This window comes from Giraffa tippelskirchi, chromosome 12, assembly GCF_054371585.1.
Source record: "Giraffa tippelskirchi isolate mGirTip1 chromosome 12, T2T-mGirTip1v1.2.pri, whole genome shotgun sequence".
Taxonomy (NCBI): domain Eukaryota; kingdom Metazoa; phylum Chordata; class Mammalia; order Artiodactyla; family Giraffidae; genus Giraffa; species Giraffa tippelskirchi.
This window is the reverse complement of record NC_137286.1, coordinates 92,469,132-92,484,334: the sequence shown is the minus strand read 5'-3', so window position 1 is coordinate 92,484,334 and position 15,203 is coordinate 92,469,132. Positions and strand designations below refer to the sequence as shown.

General features: G+C 42.9%; 1 protein-coding gene and 1 long non-coding RNA gene across 21 annotated transcripts in view; both read right to left on the bottom strand.

The window, feature by feature from the left end:
• Positions 1-15,203, bottom strand: part of WDFY2 (WD repeat and FYVE domain containing 2) — a 185,605-nt gene that overhangs the window by 16,770 nt on the left and 153,632 nt on the right. For all 20 annotated transcript variants that reach the window (XR_014070602.1, XR_014070596.1, XR_014070605.1 and 17 more), the window contains one exon: positions 13,815-13,941. Coding sequence is in view for 2 of the 20 variants with exons in the window: in XM_081547611.1 (XP_081403737.1) it covers positions 13,815-13,941 (127 nt within the window). In the remaining 18 variants the exon portion in view is untranslated. The remainder of the gene's footprint in view (positions 1-13,814; positions 13,942-15,203) is intronic.
• Positions 862-11,963, bottom strand: LOC145528748 (uncharacterized). Its single transcript, XR_014070618.1, has 2 exons — positions 11,637-11,963; positions 862-1,365 (listed from the first exon to the last, which is right to left on the bottom strand). It is a non-coding gene; the product is annotated as an uncharacterized LOC145528748 (long non-coding RNA).

Here is a 15,203-nt window from a genome sequence, read left to right as displayed (position 1 = left end):
CTCATGCCCCCTTTCTTCAGTTTGTGTCTTATTTTTCTTTCTGGTTGGTACATGGCTGACAAGTTATTCCCTCATGGTGGGGAATCCAGTTTAAGGGTTTGGCAACAAAAGATGATAGAGATCTACTCTACCTCGGGAGAGAAAGAACAGGGAGTCTGGTTTCTTGCTGGTTCTTATTTGAATATTCTGTTTTGAGCTCAAATTAATTGAGAATTCTGTGCTCACTGGGAAGGAGAATAACTCTGTGAAATCTGGATCGGTGATATTTTGTGTGTGTGTTTACTTTTGACTTGTGGCTCCAGTTGTAGGACTGAAGCTGTTAAGCTGTGTGTGTCTGTGTCTGAAATTCAGGGGGTCTTTACCTCTTGTGTATGGAATGCTTTCCTATTTCTGAAGGTGTCAATAAATTAGATTATGGTACCTGTTAAATTATAAGCACTTGCTTATAAAGATAAGCAAATGTTTATAAACTGAATATTCCTGAACTTCACAGAAAATAAGGAAATTAAACCCCTAAAGCTTTAAATTTACTAGGCTTAAAAATAAAAATTACTTTACAGAAAATACTATCTAACTCAGTGATATTTTAAGACTCCGAAGTTCACAAAACTAAGGTTAACTCTTTGGCAAATAAGACTAATGTGATGAGTTTCAAAACACAGCCATGTCTTTTTCTGGATTTATTAATGTTAAACATAATGCAAATGTACATTTTGTTTTACTTGGGTTGGTTTCTTCTAAATTTATATAGGATAAATGGTCAAATAAGCTAATATTATACCTATACAATATTTAAGATTATGAAAAATAAGTGTGTTCAATTAAATAATTTTTCTGAAAAACTTTAGATAACAATTATGGTTTGTTTTTTTTTTTAACAAATTTATTTATTTTAGTTGGGGGCTAATTACTTTACAATATTGTAGTGGTTTTTGCCATACATTGACATGAATCAGCCATGGGTTTACATGTGTTCCCCATCCTGAACCCCCCTCCCACCTCCCTCCCAATCCCATCCCTCTGGGTCATCCCATTGCCCCGGCCCTGAGCATTTGTCTCATGCATCGAACATGGAATGGTGTTCTGTTTCACATATGATAATATACATGTTTCAATGCAATATAGCATTATATATAAATAGCATTGAAACAATTATGTTTTGTAGCATACCAACTTAAAGATAATTCCCAAGATCTTTGGGTAATTTACAATGGAATCATAGTAAGTTGAGCTAATTGATAGTCACTAGACACCTACACCGGAGAAGGAAATGGCACCCCACTCCAGTGCTCTTGCCTGGAAAGTCCCATGGACGGAGGAGCCTGGTAGGATACAGTCCATGGGGTCGCTAAGAGTTGGACACGACTGAGCGACTTCACTTTCACTTTTCACTTTCATGCACTGGAGAAGGAAACGGCAACCCACTCCAGTATTCTTGCCTGGAGAATCCCAGGGACGGGGGAGCCTAGTGGGCTGCCGTCTATGGGATCGCACAGAGTCGGACACGACTAAAGCGACTTAGCAGCAGCAGCAGCAGCAGACACTTACACTAGATAATTTCTTTCTTTTTAAAAACAAATTAATCTATTTATTTTTGGCTGCCTTGGGCCTCAGGGCATTCAGAATATTTCCTTGCAGTATTCAGGCTTCTCTCCAGTTGCGGCTTGAGGGCTCAGTAGACCCTTAGCATGTGGGATCTTAGTTCCCCGACCAGGGATTGAACTCCCGTCCACTGCTTTAGAAGGTGGATTCTTAACCACTGAACCACCCAGGAAGTCTTGATCATTTCTAAACAAGTTACTGAAATTTCGACTGTAAAGCATAATATTTAAGATTATATATGTCTGCTTATTTTTATGTGCTATAGAGAGACTTAACTTAGGCACGTGTGTGCTCAGTCACGTCCAACTCTTTTTGATCCCATGGACTATAGCCCTGCCAGGCTCCTCTGTCCATGGAATTTTCCAGGCAAGAATACTGGAGCAGGTTGCCATTTCCTACTTCCCAACCCAGGGATCCCAATTCCATCTCCTGCATCTTTTGCATGGCAGGGGGATTCTTTACCACTGCGCCACCTGGGAAGCCCAACATAACAGACAAGTCATGTCAAATGAACACGTTGCTTTCTTTTACCACTTTAGAGGGATGTAAAAGTGATGTACATTGCAGTAGAAGCTGACGTCACATGTTTCATGAGCTGTGCTAAGATGCTCCCTATGATGGAAAGTTCTCAGTTATCCATATCCTCTGTCCTCCCAGTCTTCTCTATGAAATAATTTACTTTGGTTAATTACTAGAATTAAAATCGGTGGCTGAGACGGTGCCAGGTGCAATGATGAGAAGGAAATACAACTGTGTCTGTGTTTTTGTTTTGGGGAGGGAAAAAAACGAGAGTAGTTTTAAAGCAGTGGTTCTCAAACTTTTTAGTCTCAGGACCCCTTTACATTCTCAAGTCTTATTTGAAGACACGAAAGAGCTTTAGTTTAAGTGAGTGGTAACTATCAACATAACTGGCCTGATGGTAACTATCAATATAATCAGCCACCTGATACGAAGAGCCAACTCATTGGAAATGACCTTGATGCTGGGAAAGATTGAAGACAGAAGGAGAAGAGGGCAACAGAGGATGAGATGGGTGGATGGCATCACTGATTCAGTGGACATGATCTTGGGCAAACTCTGGGAGATGGTGAGGGACAGGGAAGCCTGGCATGCTGCGGTTTGTGGAGTCTCAAAGAGTTGGACACGACTTGGCAATTGAACAGTGGAAACAGTGGCTGACTTTATTTTTCAGGGCTCCAAAATCACTGCAGATGGTGACTGCAGCCATGAAATTAAAAGACACTTACTCCTTGGAAGGAAAGTTATGACCAACCTAGAGAACATATTAAAAAGCAGAGACATTACTTTGCCAACAAAGGTCCGTCTAGTCAAGGCTATGGTTTTTCCAGTGGTCATGTATGGATGTGAGAGTTGGACTATAAAGAAAGCTGAGTGCTGAAGAATTGATACCTTTGAACTGTGGTGTTGGAGAAGAATTTTGAGAGTCCCTTGGACTGCAAGGCGATCCAACCAGTCCATCCTAAAGGAGATCAGTCCTGGGTGTTCATTGGAAGGACTGATGTTGAAGCTGAAACTCCAATACTTTGGCCACCTGATGCGAAGAGCTGACTCATTGGAAAAGACCCGATGCTGGGAAAGATTGAAGGCAGGAGGAGAAGGGGACGACAGAGGATGAGATGGCTGGATGGCATCACCGACTTGATGGACATGGGTTTGGGTGGACTCAGGGAGTTAGTGATGGACAGGGAGGCCTGGCGTGCTGCGGTTCATGGGGTCACAAAGAGTCGGACACGACTGAGCGAATGAACTGAACTGAACTGGCAATTGAACAACAACTATCAATATACTTGAAATCAATCTGAGAAATTTTTAAACTATTGATCCATCTGAAAACAGCAAGGATGAATCCATTTCCTTTTAACCAAATAACATATATTTTGGGAAAAATATATTTTCCAAAACAAAATATTTTGAAGGCAAAATGGCATTGTTTAATATCTGTGAAGTCTTTCTAATGTCTGGCTTAGTAGGAGAAAGCCAGACACTCATCTCTTTCTGTGGGCATTATGGTGTCACTCATGTGGCCTCTGGAAAACTCCATTTTATACTTTTGAGAGAGCTTGTTCCAGAATATCAAAGAGAAAAATAAAGGACAAAACATAGAAAGTGAATTTTGTTTGCTTTAGTTTATAATACTTGAGAGTCTTAAAAAAAAAAAGCTGCAAAATACATTAAAATCTTGGTATAGTTCCCTTGGTCTTGATGGCTTGCTTCCTTAGTTTGCTGATTAATGCCTTGGACTACAATGCAAAAGGATATTCCTTACCTTCTATGGAATTTGCCTAGTTAGCAGAGATTTTGTCTCACCAAAATCCTTTTCAGAGCTTTATGCTGATTTGAAAAGTTCTTGATTATTTAAGGAATGAAAAGAAGAACAAGGGCCCTCATTTGTAAAAAGAGCTAAATTCTTTAAGATGGTGTTGCTTTCTGTATTTATTTCCCAAGTCTTCTTGTTACTCTGATTATATAGATAACCAAGTATTGTTTTTTTAGGCACCTGTGCTCCTATCTTAAGTATCTAAAGATAAGTATCCTCTGACCATAATTTTGGTTTTGCCTTCCCAGGTTGAGCCCTATATTTTGGGGAAAAAATTGTTTAGGGTATTTTTTACACCTAAAACTATCTTTGAGATTTCCTAGAGGGGTTCTGGAAAATCACAGAGATCTGTTTCCTTTGCCTCATAAAAATAGAGACGGTATTAAAAAAGAAAAAATCACATTTGTTTACTGTGTTACTATTTTAAGAGTTGCATAGGAAGAGTTGTCAGATCAGAGAAGATGTTTAGTCATCCCTAGGTTAAGTCAGTATGGCTAAAAGATTATTAACATATTTCTGAGATTGAATATTACATACCAAGACCCTAGAGCTTTATCAGTGCTTCCACTGTCCATAACATGCTTTTACCTTCAGGGGAAACACTGATCAATTGCTCAGGAAATAGTTATGTAGGGAATATCAATAGAGAATTTCACTCTTCTCAATTCTGATATTATTTATCACAGTAAAAAATTATCCATTATGTTTCTATAATCCACAGGTAAATCTGTATTGTTCTGATGCTTGCCTGAAGGCTTTGCCACAAGCTACAGGCCAGAAGGGACAATCTCAAGAGTTTCGTGGAAAAGGATTCAATGCACCAGGTACTTTTAAATACTGGCATTTTAAAGACTCTTAGGCAAAGAGTACTAGACTGACATAACTTAGATAGTCTGTAAACTGGGATAGTGGACTGAGTCAGGATTTCCTTGGATTTCAGGACTCTTTTTAGTCTGGATGTAGATGGATTTACAAATGCAGACTGCTAAACCAACACCCAGCAGAACAAGAATTAACAACACAGGACCGAATGAACTGAAGAGGGAAATTTTACTGGCGTTGCTTGTCTAGAATACTGTTGCTGTTGTTTTAACGTTCTACTTTTTGGATCTATGAGGATGCCTTTTCTCTTACTTTTTAGGCTGCCTCTAACCTACAATTTAGTGAAGTCTGCTTTGATAAGCTAAATCTAAACATATAAGAATAATATCCAATTCTCAGAACCCCCCAGAATTCAGAAACTGTTACTGAGTCACCTTGATTTTCATAGCAATATAGTTATTTCACAGGTCTAATTAGAATCTATCCACAGGATATCACTGGGCAACCAAGCCCTTACCTACAGTGTCATATGAGGGAATGGTGTGCACTGAATCAGTCGTGAGTAGCCTCTTTAGAAACTAGGGGGTCCAATGCCTTCGGACGTGGTCCCCCTTCCCGAAAGGAAAACTGGTCCTGTACCTGGTTTGCAGGGTCCTGGCATTACAGGTGTTAAGAAAGCTACCAGGCCAGGAAACTAGCAAATGTTGAAAATCTCAAAGAATTCAACCAAAGTTATGAGTATTATAGGTGAAAACTGATGCTTTTCTTGGGCTTGTTTTCCTAGCTGTGGAATAGCAGATAACAGAGGCTCTGAAAAGCCCAATCCAAGAGTCCTTATAAAAACTTTTGTAAATTTCATGGGCTTAATAGTTGCTTAATACCATACAGCTCCATATTTGCAAAGCCAACTAAGATGGCCTATAGGCTAATTAATACTCTTACTGCACCAATGTAAATGATGAGGTCAAACTTTGTGAGGCCAGCTGTCTTTCTGTGACTAAGAATAATCTTATTATTATGATTATAGGAGAGAAGAGGGGAGGACCTCTCAAATCAAAAACTTGGAAATGGGTAAAAAGAGATTACTAGGTATCTTTTTCATATCAGGTGTAATCTGACACACCCTTCTGTGTTTTCTGCCTCTGTGGGAGTCAGAGTTATTATCTTTAATTGTGCTATTTTATCACTCTGTAAACTGTAGGAAACTGATAGTATTGCAAATGAATCTTATCCAGTGAAGATGCAATGACTCCCCATGCCCGGCTCCTCCCATGGAAGAAGTCAGTTGTGAAAATACAAATGCATTTCAGCACTCTCCAATGCCTCTGCATGTTTCTACTCTTTGAATTTCCCTTTGAACTGGTTGTAACATCTTACTAGTTCCTTTACTAATTAATGACTAATATAAAATCTTTCACTAAAAAACAAAATCAGTTTTCTCTCTCTCCTGGTTGTGATTAATGTTTCATACATTTCAGGGTATGGACTGATGCCATTGTGACATTCAGGGGCAAGAAGGAAAATCCATCTAGTTGAACAGACTCATAACCACCCAGTGATCTGAACTACAATTCATTTGTTAAGGCACCTTGATACATATCAATGATCTTGCAAAACCAAATAAGCTACAGAAGGAACTGCTTTGCCACTCATAGCTGGCAGCAACATTCAGCAAGAGATACATAATTTATGGGACTCCAGTCCTGTTAATATTCCAACACAGAAGAACACAATGATGAATGCTGGATCCCAAGCCTTGTAATAAAGCTGCTCCAGGGCTTCTTGATTTAAGGATTCAAAATACAACCACCTTGCAGTTAAAAACAAGATGAGGGAACAGTCCCAGGTTTACAGATCTAGGGTGATAAAAGAGTGAAAGATACCTTCCTCTTGCAGTCATGTTTCATCTGGCATCATGGTAGCATTTATACTAGAAAGCATCTTAAAACTGGTTATTATTTCATCAATGAGCATTCCGTGGACTGCACTGCAAATGCTCTTGTGAGTGTGTAAAGACCCCACTTTGTTAAAAAAAAAAAAAGAATTACAAGATGGTGACAGCAGAGCATTGACCAAGGGTGGGGCCCTTCTAAGCACGAGGTCTTGTGCTTGTGCGACTGCATAGGTCACAAGCCCGGGAAGCTGGTCCTGTGTCTAATGCTTCTTAGGGGAAAAGGGTAGCGAAGCCTTCATCTTCTCTATAGGAGCAGATTTTCAGACACAAGCTAACATCTACCTAAATGTCAGCTTAGGTCCTCTTCCATCCCCGAAGAGTAGGGGGTGGTGCTTAAATGTATAGCAAAGAAATGAAACTGTCCAAAGTATGGAAAGTCTCAGCCCACTTGGTGAAATCTAATTAGCTATGCGTCTACTTCCAGAAATCTCAGGCTCTTAGATTTGAAACTCCCACGTTCCTGAGTTTTCCCAAACCTCCAAGGACCAGAGGGGTGGCTTCCCTGTGGCTCGATCAGTAAAGAACCTGCTTGCCAATGAAGGAGACTCTGGTTCAGGATCCCTGGGTTGGGAAGATCCCCTGGAGAAGAGAATGGCAACCCACTCCAGTATTCTTGCCTGGAGAATTCCATGGACAGAGGAGCCTGGTGGGCTACATACAGTCCATGGGGTTGCGAAGAGTCGGACACGACTGAGCAACTAAACCACCTAAACCACCATCATCACCAAGAGGAGGTCCGGGAGCAAACCACACTTGAGAGGTCTCCAGGATACTTGAAAACACCATACTGAGTTCCTGCAGTTCTGTCTGGGTAACACCTCCTGATCCTAAGAACTCTGAGAATCTATTCATCTCCTGAGATCCAGATCAAGAGGCTACCTACTTTCTAGTGCAATGGCAAACTGTCCACCTTTCCCTAGTTTTCATACATCCAGCACAGCTCAAGAGAGGCAGGGACTGTTTTTCTTAGTCACCTTTGGGTCCTAAGAGCCCAATACAAAGTCTGGTCTGTAGACAGAGCTCAGTGAACATCTGCTGAATGTATCAAGCAAAGAGGGAGTAGGTGCACGTGGCAATATTTCCATTGGAAATGCAACAATTGGGGGGCTTCCCTCATAGCTCTCCGTAAAGAATCTGCCTGCAGCGCAGGAGATCCAGGTTTGATCCCTGGGTTGGAAAGATCCCCTGGAGAAGGAAATGGCAATCCACTCCAGCATTCTTGCCTGGAAAATCCCATGGACAGAGGAGCCTGGCAGGCTACAGTCTATGGGGTCGCAAGAGACGGACAAGACTTAGCGACTAAACCACCACCACCACAATCAGAGAGAAACGGTCATCTTATCTGAAAACTTGATTTATGGATCATTATAACTTTTCTTAACGAGAATGATGTTAACAAGTGTCACTAATTTCCCCTTAATCTTGTGCTGATTATTTTACATGCATTATATTATTTACTGTTTTTGACAACCTTTGAGGGCTTTTCGTTCATATTACACCTATGTTAGAGATGGGGAAACTGAGGGGCAGAGAGATGAGGTGACTTGTCCAAGCCTACAGAGCCTGCAGCTGGAGAGCTGCCTCATACACAGCCTGGCCTGACTCTGAGGTCGTCCTCAGTCATCACACTATACAGAGGAGAGAACTCTACCCTCTGTGAGAACGTTTTTTTTTCCTGTGAGAACACTAGTTGCTAATACTTTGATCTATTATGTGTTTAGCTAAATAGTTAAAAACAGAAAAGACATCTCTTTCCATCGCCTTTGATAACTCTCCACAGTGACAGTGAGAAGCGCTTCTCAATCTCAGATGTGCATGGAGAGAAAGCTTACACACGTATTCATCCTTGATCTCCTCCCCCAAACCCAGGAGAAGCTGAACGCGAGAATGTTACTTCCTTTCGTGACTTTGATAGAAGAGAAAAGCACAAATCCTCCCAGTGCACATTTATTGATGAATTGCCTATTGCTTTACCAAAAGAATTTCAGAAGGCTGATAACAAAAGTCTTCCTCGTGGTGAGAGTAGGAAAAGAGAAGGCCTGAGCTGGAATTGTGGAAAGAGGACGCAGACACAGGCCGCAAGCCAAAGCCCCGGATCGGGGCTGTGACAGAGCCTCAGGCAGTCTGTGTATCCCAGTCTTGGTGGGGAAATCCACCACAAGGGACCACGCAGACCTTTGCCTCTGCTACATTTTTAATTTTATTTTATGATCCCTGGTGACTCAGTTGGTAAAAGAACCTGCCTGCCAATGCAGGAGACATAAGAGACACAGATTCGATCCCTGGGTTGGGAAGATCCCCTGGAGAAGGACATGGCAACCCACTCCAGGATTCTTGCCTGGAGAATCCCAAGGACAGAGAAGCCTAGCAGGCTACAGTCCATGGGGTCACAAAGAGTCGGACACGACTGAGCACACATACACATTTTTTAAAAGCTAGTTAACACATGGTCTAGCCCCCAGTGTTGGCTCACTGTTATGAAGGAACTTTATTAATTTATTTCTTGGCCTCAAAACATGTGGGATCTTAGTTCCCTGACCACAGACTGAACCCAGGCCCCTTGCATTGGAAGCATGGAGTCTTAATTACTGGAACGCCAGGCAAGTTCCTTACATGTGCTTCAAATCAAGTTACCACTAAATTAAATTGCTAGCAAGTCTCAGAGACCTAAGAAAACACTATTAGAAGGAAAAAATGCGATCATAAAGCTGGTCATGAAATGGTAGATACTATAGAAGAATATAAAAAGTCCAAGTCTCCTGATCAGATTTGACAAAGTGGGTCTGGGACAATAAATGTCCACGTTTATGCTTCGATCATATCCATCTAACTGGTAACTGATTCTCAAAAAAATGTAACTGGTCCCTGAAAGCGGAAAACCTTGTCTCTGCCTTCCTTCCACAGAGCTTGCACATAATTCATGTTTCACTTGCTGCAGGAAGTACGAGCACCAAAAGGCTTCAAATGCAGATAATACTGTGCCAGAGAAGTATACTTGCTTAGCTTTTTTCCCTTGGACTTGGAGACATTTTCACTGTCATCAATCACTTACTTGTGCTAAAGCTCTCTCTGCTTTGATGGGATTTTTTTACACATCAAATCAAACCGGCTACATAAATGTCGTGTTTCCCCACAGAAGGATGGTGTGAAAGCTCAGAACCCGTGACGGAAGCCACAGGGAGCTGTCCCTCCACACCACGGCTGGACATTTCTAGAAGAGGGGAAGAGAGTCTCCCCACCACAAGGGGCGGGGGGCCTCAGGTTCCGTCTGCTCTCCCTGGTGCCCGAACTCAAGGATTTGGTCCACGAACTGGAACTCAGGCCGCCAACGGTCACCCTGAGGGAAGGTAGGGAAATGAGGAATTGTAGGAGAGCAAGGGGCAGCCTCAGACCTAAGCAGAAAGTCTTTGCTTTCTGAAGTAGAACGGTGACAGAAAACACTGTGGGGCGTGGTGGGGACCACGTTATTCAATGTTCACTTTTTTCCCCCCAGGGCCTAGCACAGTGCTGACGACAAAGAAGGTTCCAGAAGCTTTCTCCACTGGACTGATCTGGGAACCCTAAGCTATCAGCTTTGGGGTCTTTGACGATGGAAGTTCTATGCGTGCATGTGTGCTGAGTCACTTCAGTCGTGTCCAACTCTTTGCGACCCTATGGACTGTAGCCCGCCAGGTTCCTCTGTCCGTGGGATTCTCCAGGCAAGAACACTGGAGTGGGTTGCCATGCCCTCCTCCAGAGGATCTTCCCAACCCAGGGATCAAATCTATGTCTCATGTCTCCTGCATTGGTAGGTGGGTTCTTTACCACTAGCACCACTTGGGAAGCCCAGAAGCTCAATATTCTCATTAAAAAAAAAATGGTATCTGACCTCTCTCTTTCACAGGATTATTATAGGATTAAACTGAGGTGTCTGTGTGGCTTGAAAGCTCCTTGACAAAATATTAGGTGCTACTCAAACACAAGAATCACTGAACATGAATCCAGTGGTCAATTTTCAGGGCAAAGGAATGGATGCTGTGAACGTGGGCCTTATCCTTCCTGCCGCATGTCCTGGCCCCTTCTTCCCAGCACCTTCTCTGTGAACCCCATCCGTCTCCTGTCAGTGGTTCCAGGGCTCCCCTCCCCCCGGCTCAGGTGTCAGACCTGCTCTCACAGAGTGAAGTCAGTGACACTGAGGAAGCTCAGCTCACCTACTTCGGTGACAACAGGGTAACCCCTCTGAGGTGACCGGTGACAAGGAGCCCTTCACACACTTCACCTGATTACTAAATTTAAATAAACACCAGGGCAAGGCCTTCCTATTCCTGTTCAAGGCAGTTCTGCCTGGCAGCTCTGGATCTCACCAGCCTGCCCACCCCACCAAGGTGTGGTATCCTATCAGGGTGGACTCCAAGGATGCTGCTGCTGCTGCTGCTAAGTCGCTTCAGTCGTGTCCGACTCTGTGCGACCCCACAGACGGCAGCCCACCAGGCTCCCCCGTCCCTGGGATTCTCCAGGCAAGAACACTGGAGTGGGTTGCCATTTCCTTCTCCAATGCATGAAAGTGAAAAGTGAAAGTGAAGTCGCTCAGTCGTGTCCAACTCCTAGAGAACCCATGGACTGCAGCCTTCAAGGCTCCTCCATCCATGGGATTTTCCAGGCAAGAGTACTGGAGTGGGTTGCCACTGCCTTCTCCGGGACTTCAAGGATAGTCTGCTTCATTTTCTAAAAGTCCAAGCCAGTATGTCTTAGAAACTGGAAGACCTATTTGTTTAGGTTTCATTTTTCCGGGACTGAGGGACTCTATCTCCACTTGATAGCCTTTTCCTTTCTTACCCAGCTGGAAGGTTTCCCAGCACATTTTGCCTGAGGACACACCACACCCAGAGATGCTGGCGGTGAGAACTGACCCGAGCCTTGCCAGCAGTCTTTGTGAACCACTGAGTAAAAATAAAGCTAGTTATGAGCTAATCTGAATGAGTCCAGCAAGTATTACTGATCTTCATTCTAAGCCTGTATTTTATTTCTCTGAAGGAGCCCAAGTTGCACGAATTACTTGGCAGATTAATAACTGTGTGTTGTGAAACAAGGCTTCCCAGGTGGCACAGAGGTAAAGGACCCACCTGACAATGCAGGAGATGCAGGAGACTCGGGTTCGATCCCTGGGTGTGGAAGATGCCCTCGAGAAGGGAATGGCAACCTACTCCAGTATTCTTCCATGGGGTCTCAAAGAGTCCACCATGACTGAACCCATTGTGAGGCAGGCCTGGCTTTTCTTTTTCTTCACTTACATGAATGTTGTCAATTCCTTCTATATGATCTCTATATGTGTCCCTTTGTCATAGAGAGAAATAGAAGGGAACAATTCCTTTAATGACCTGATACTGAGGTCCAAGTGGCTCCACAAGCCAGGTGAAGCCCCAGACAACTGGTCTGTTCTCTCATGTGGTAGAGAATGGCTTAATAGCTATGTCTCTAAAACTGAGCTCTAACACAAAAAATAATGGTCTGTGCATAGGCCCTCTAAAATTGAATTGTGTGTGTGTATGTTCGTTCGTGTCTGACTCTTTGCGACCCCATGGACTGTACCCTACCAGGCTCCTCTGCCCACGGGATTCTCCAGGCAGGAACACTGGAGTGGGTTGCCATTTCCTACCCCAGGGGATCTTCCTGGCTCAGGGGTCAAACCTGCAGCTCCTGGCATTGGGAGGCAGATTCTTTACCACTGAACGACGTGGGAAGCCCCAAATTGAATTAGCTCATATTTAATAATTCCAAACCATAAATGTAACTACTTAGGAGAAGTTTGTTTGTTTTAAAGAGCGCTTTTTTTTTTTTTTTTTTTATGGGGACCATTTTTAAAGTCCTTACTGAATTTGTTACGATACTGCTTCTGTTTTTATGCTGTGGCTTTTTGGCTATGAGGCATGCGGTATCTCATCCCCTCGACCAGGGATAGAACCCGTAGCCCTGGCGTTGGAAGGTGAAGTCTTAACCACTGGACCACCAGGGAAGTCCCAGGAAAAGTTTTTAAAACTAGTGTTTCCAGACAGATCTGTAGGCAGAGCTAATGCCGCTTAAAACCAGACAGTTCGGGGAAGTTGATATGAGAGTCATCTTTAATATGTCTGGAAACTTTAAAAGTTAAAAACAATTAGGATTAGCTTTAGAGTTCTCAACCACATAGAAGATTCTTTTCAGCCACGGGATCAGGCTTGGCCTCCAGGCACCGTGGATGGCACAAGCAGGATGAATCAGTGAGGTCCGAGGGTCCCCAAGAGAGTTGCCCAGGAAGCTTGTAATGACACGACGCCCTTAGCTCCAGACCAGTGAGGCTCTCAGAGGACAGGGCCCAGGCAGCTATTTCGCAGTTTGCTCAGTGATTCCTTATGCAAGCAAAGTGTGAGAACTGCTCCTAGGAAAAGCACTAAGCTTTTCTCTGCCGTTCCCCTCGGCCTCCTGAAATCCACCCCTTAAGGATGAACAGCCTGAGATGGATTAAGGCGAGTTCTCAGTAACTGTCTGGGGAAGGACAGAATGTACTAGGTGAGGATATTATCGCTCCCTTTCTCCTTCAGCTGCCAGTAATCTTGCAGCCACATTTGAACTCAATTACAGAAATTCTGTAGGACTTCGTGGCTTGCGTTTTGAAGCTCTTTTTTTCCCCTTACTCTTAAACATTTACTCTTATGGTCTTCTCCCTGGTTCTCCTTTTTACCTTTTACTTCTTTGCTGGCATTATTTTATGGCTTTTTTGTAAGCACTCTCAAATCTTCTGTGAACTAAAATGGGGAATAAATAAATAAACATACTTCCGTACAGATATAAATCAAAGTGGTCATTTGCGTCCCTGCCATGTTACTCCCACGCTGAGCTCTGGGCACGGAGACTGGCCTGCATGCCTTTGTTCTAGCTTTCAGCCCGGAGTCTTCTCCCAGAGTTCTTTGTAAAAACACCAGCAGGGAATCCCCTGGCGCTGGTTCAGTGGTTAGGACTACGAGCTTTCACTGCTGAGGGTGCAGGTTCCATCCCTGGTTGGGGAACTAAGATCCCGCGAGCCGAGATGCACAGCCAAAAATAAAAGCATAAAATAAGGTAAAAAAGCACCAGCAGCCTTACTTGTGTCCTTGGAGCTCGATGGCTGTTCCTTTTCTCCCACCGATGTCCCACATGATGACAGAGTGATCGGAGCTCCCCGAGAACAACACCCGCTGGACGGGGTCCCAACAGAGAGCAGTCACCCCACCTAAGAGAAGAGACAGAGCTGGACATTAGGCACCAGTGACAGCGCTGTTCATCAACAAGCTGGGAGAGCAAGGGAGTTCAGATCTAGTGCAGTTCCTGGCACACAATACACTTGTTGAAAAGAACAAGTTAAGTCCCCAAAGAGAAAAAAAGAAAAATTGGCCCCAAGAATAAAAGTCCCACGCTTTGTGCATCTTTCCCCCCAAACTTAATGTACCATAAAATCAAACACTGTAAAGACTAACGGGAAATGAAAAAGGCAATTAATTGACCTTCAAAAAAAAAAAAAAGACATGGATCTAAGCATGGAAAATATTGCACTATCCGGAAATATTAACCAAATATTTTCAAGCTGCTGTTGTCTACCCCTCACCCTGCCAACAGGAGATGAGGAGTAAATGGGGTTTTAAAACATTCAATTAGATTTTTCATTCTTTAATTTAAAAGTGCAATAATTTTTTCTTTTCCTTTTTAAATTAATTTTTATTGGAATATAGTTTCTTACCATGATATATTTTTTTTAAATCCTTGAATATAGATGTTGCTAGACAGAATTTAAAATGTATTTTCTCTCCTGGGGAATTTAAACTTATAGGTTCTGGGAAGATTACTTACATCTTCAAGTGTCAGTTTCCTCCTCTGTAAACTGAGGACGATGGTAATACGATGACCACCGCTAATATTGATGCTAATATCCGTTTAACCACTACCTGCTGCACACGGGTACAGAGGGGGACTGGGCCAGGCACACGGCTGCTCCGCACACTGCTGTGTGTAGCACAGACGGCTATCTATTAGCATCGCTCCAGGGGTGTGGCTATAAAATATTACGACAGATCTTCTTCCCCAGCAGTTCCCAGCATAAACCAAACTCCTTGTGTACTAAGAACAATAGCAACTTCTTCTGGATAAGATGAGCACAAAGCTTATGAATACTTCAGAATATGAGACTCATTTTTTTTACTCATTTTTATTGAAAAGCATTATATTCTCAAAAGGACATACAATTGCTTCTTATTTATTGGAATCTGACATTTTCTTCTTTAGATCATCAATCTGGTCTAATGAAGTACTGCACTCTAAAAGCTTTTAGGAAAGTTTCTCTCATGTAATGTCTCAGGAGATATTTTTTCAAGATCAAAAGGAAAAAAAAAGAAAAAAAAAAACCTCACTATCTGGATTATGCTTAATAGCTTCTTCCGGTAGCTGTGCAACACGCCGCTTGTATGTATTCCTGTCCCTGTAAGAACACACCACCCCCAG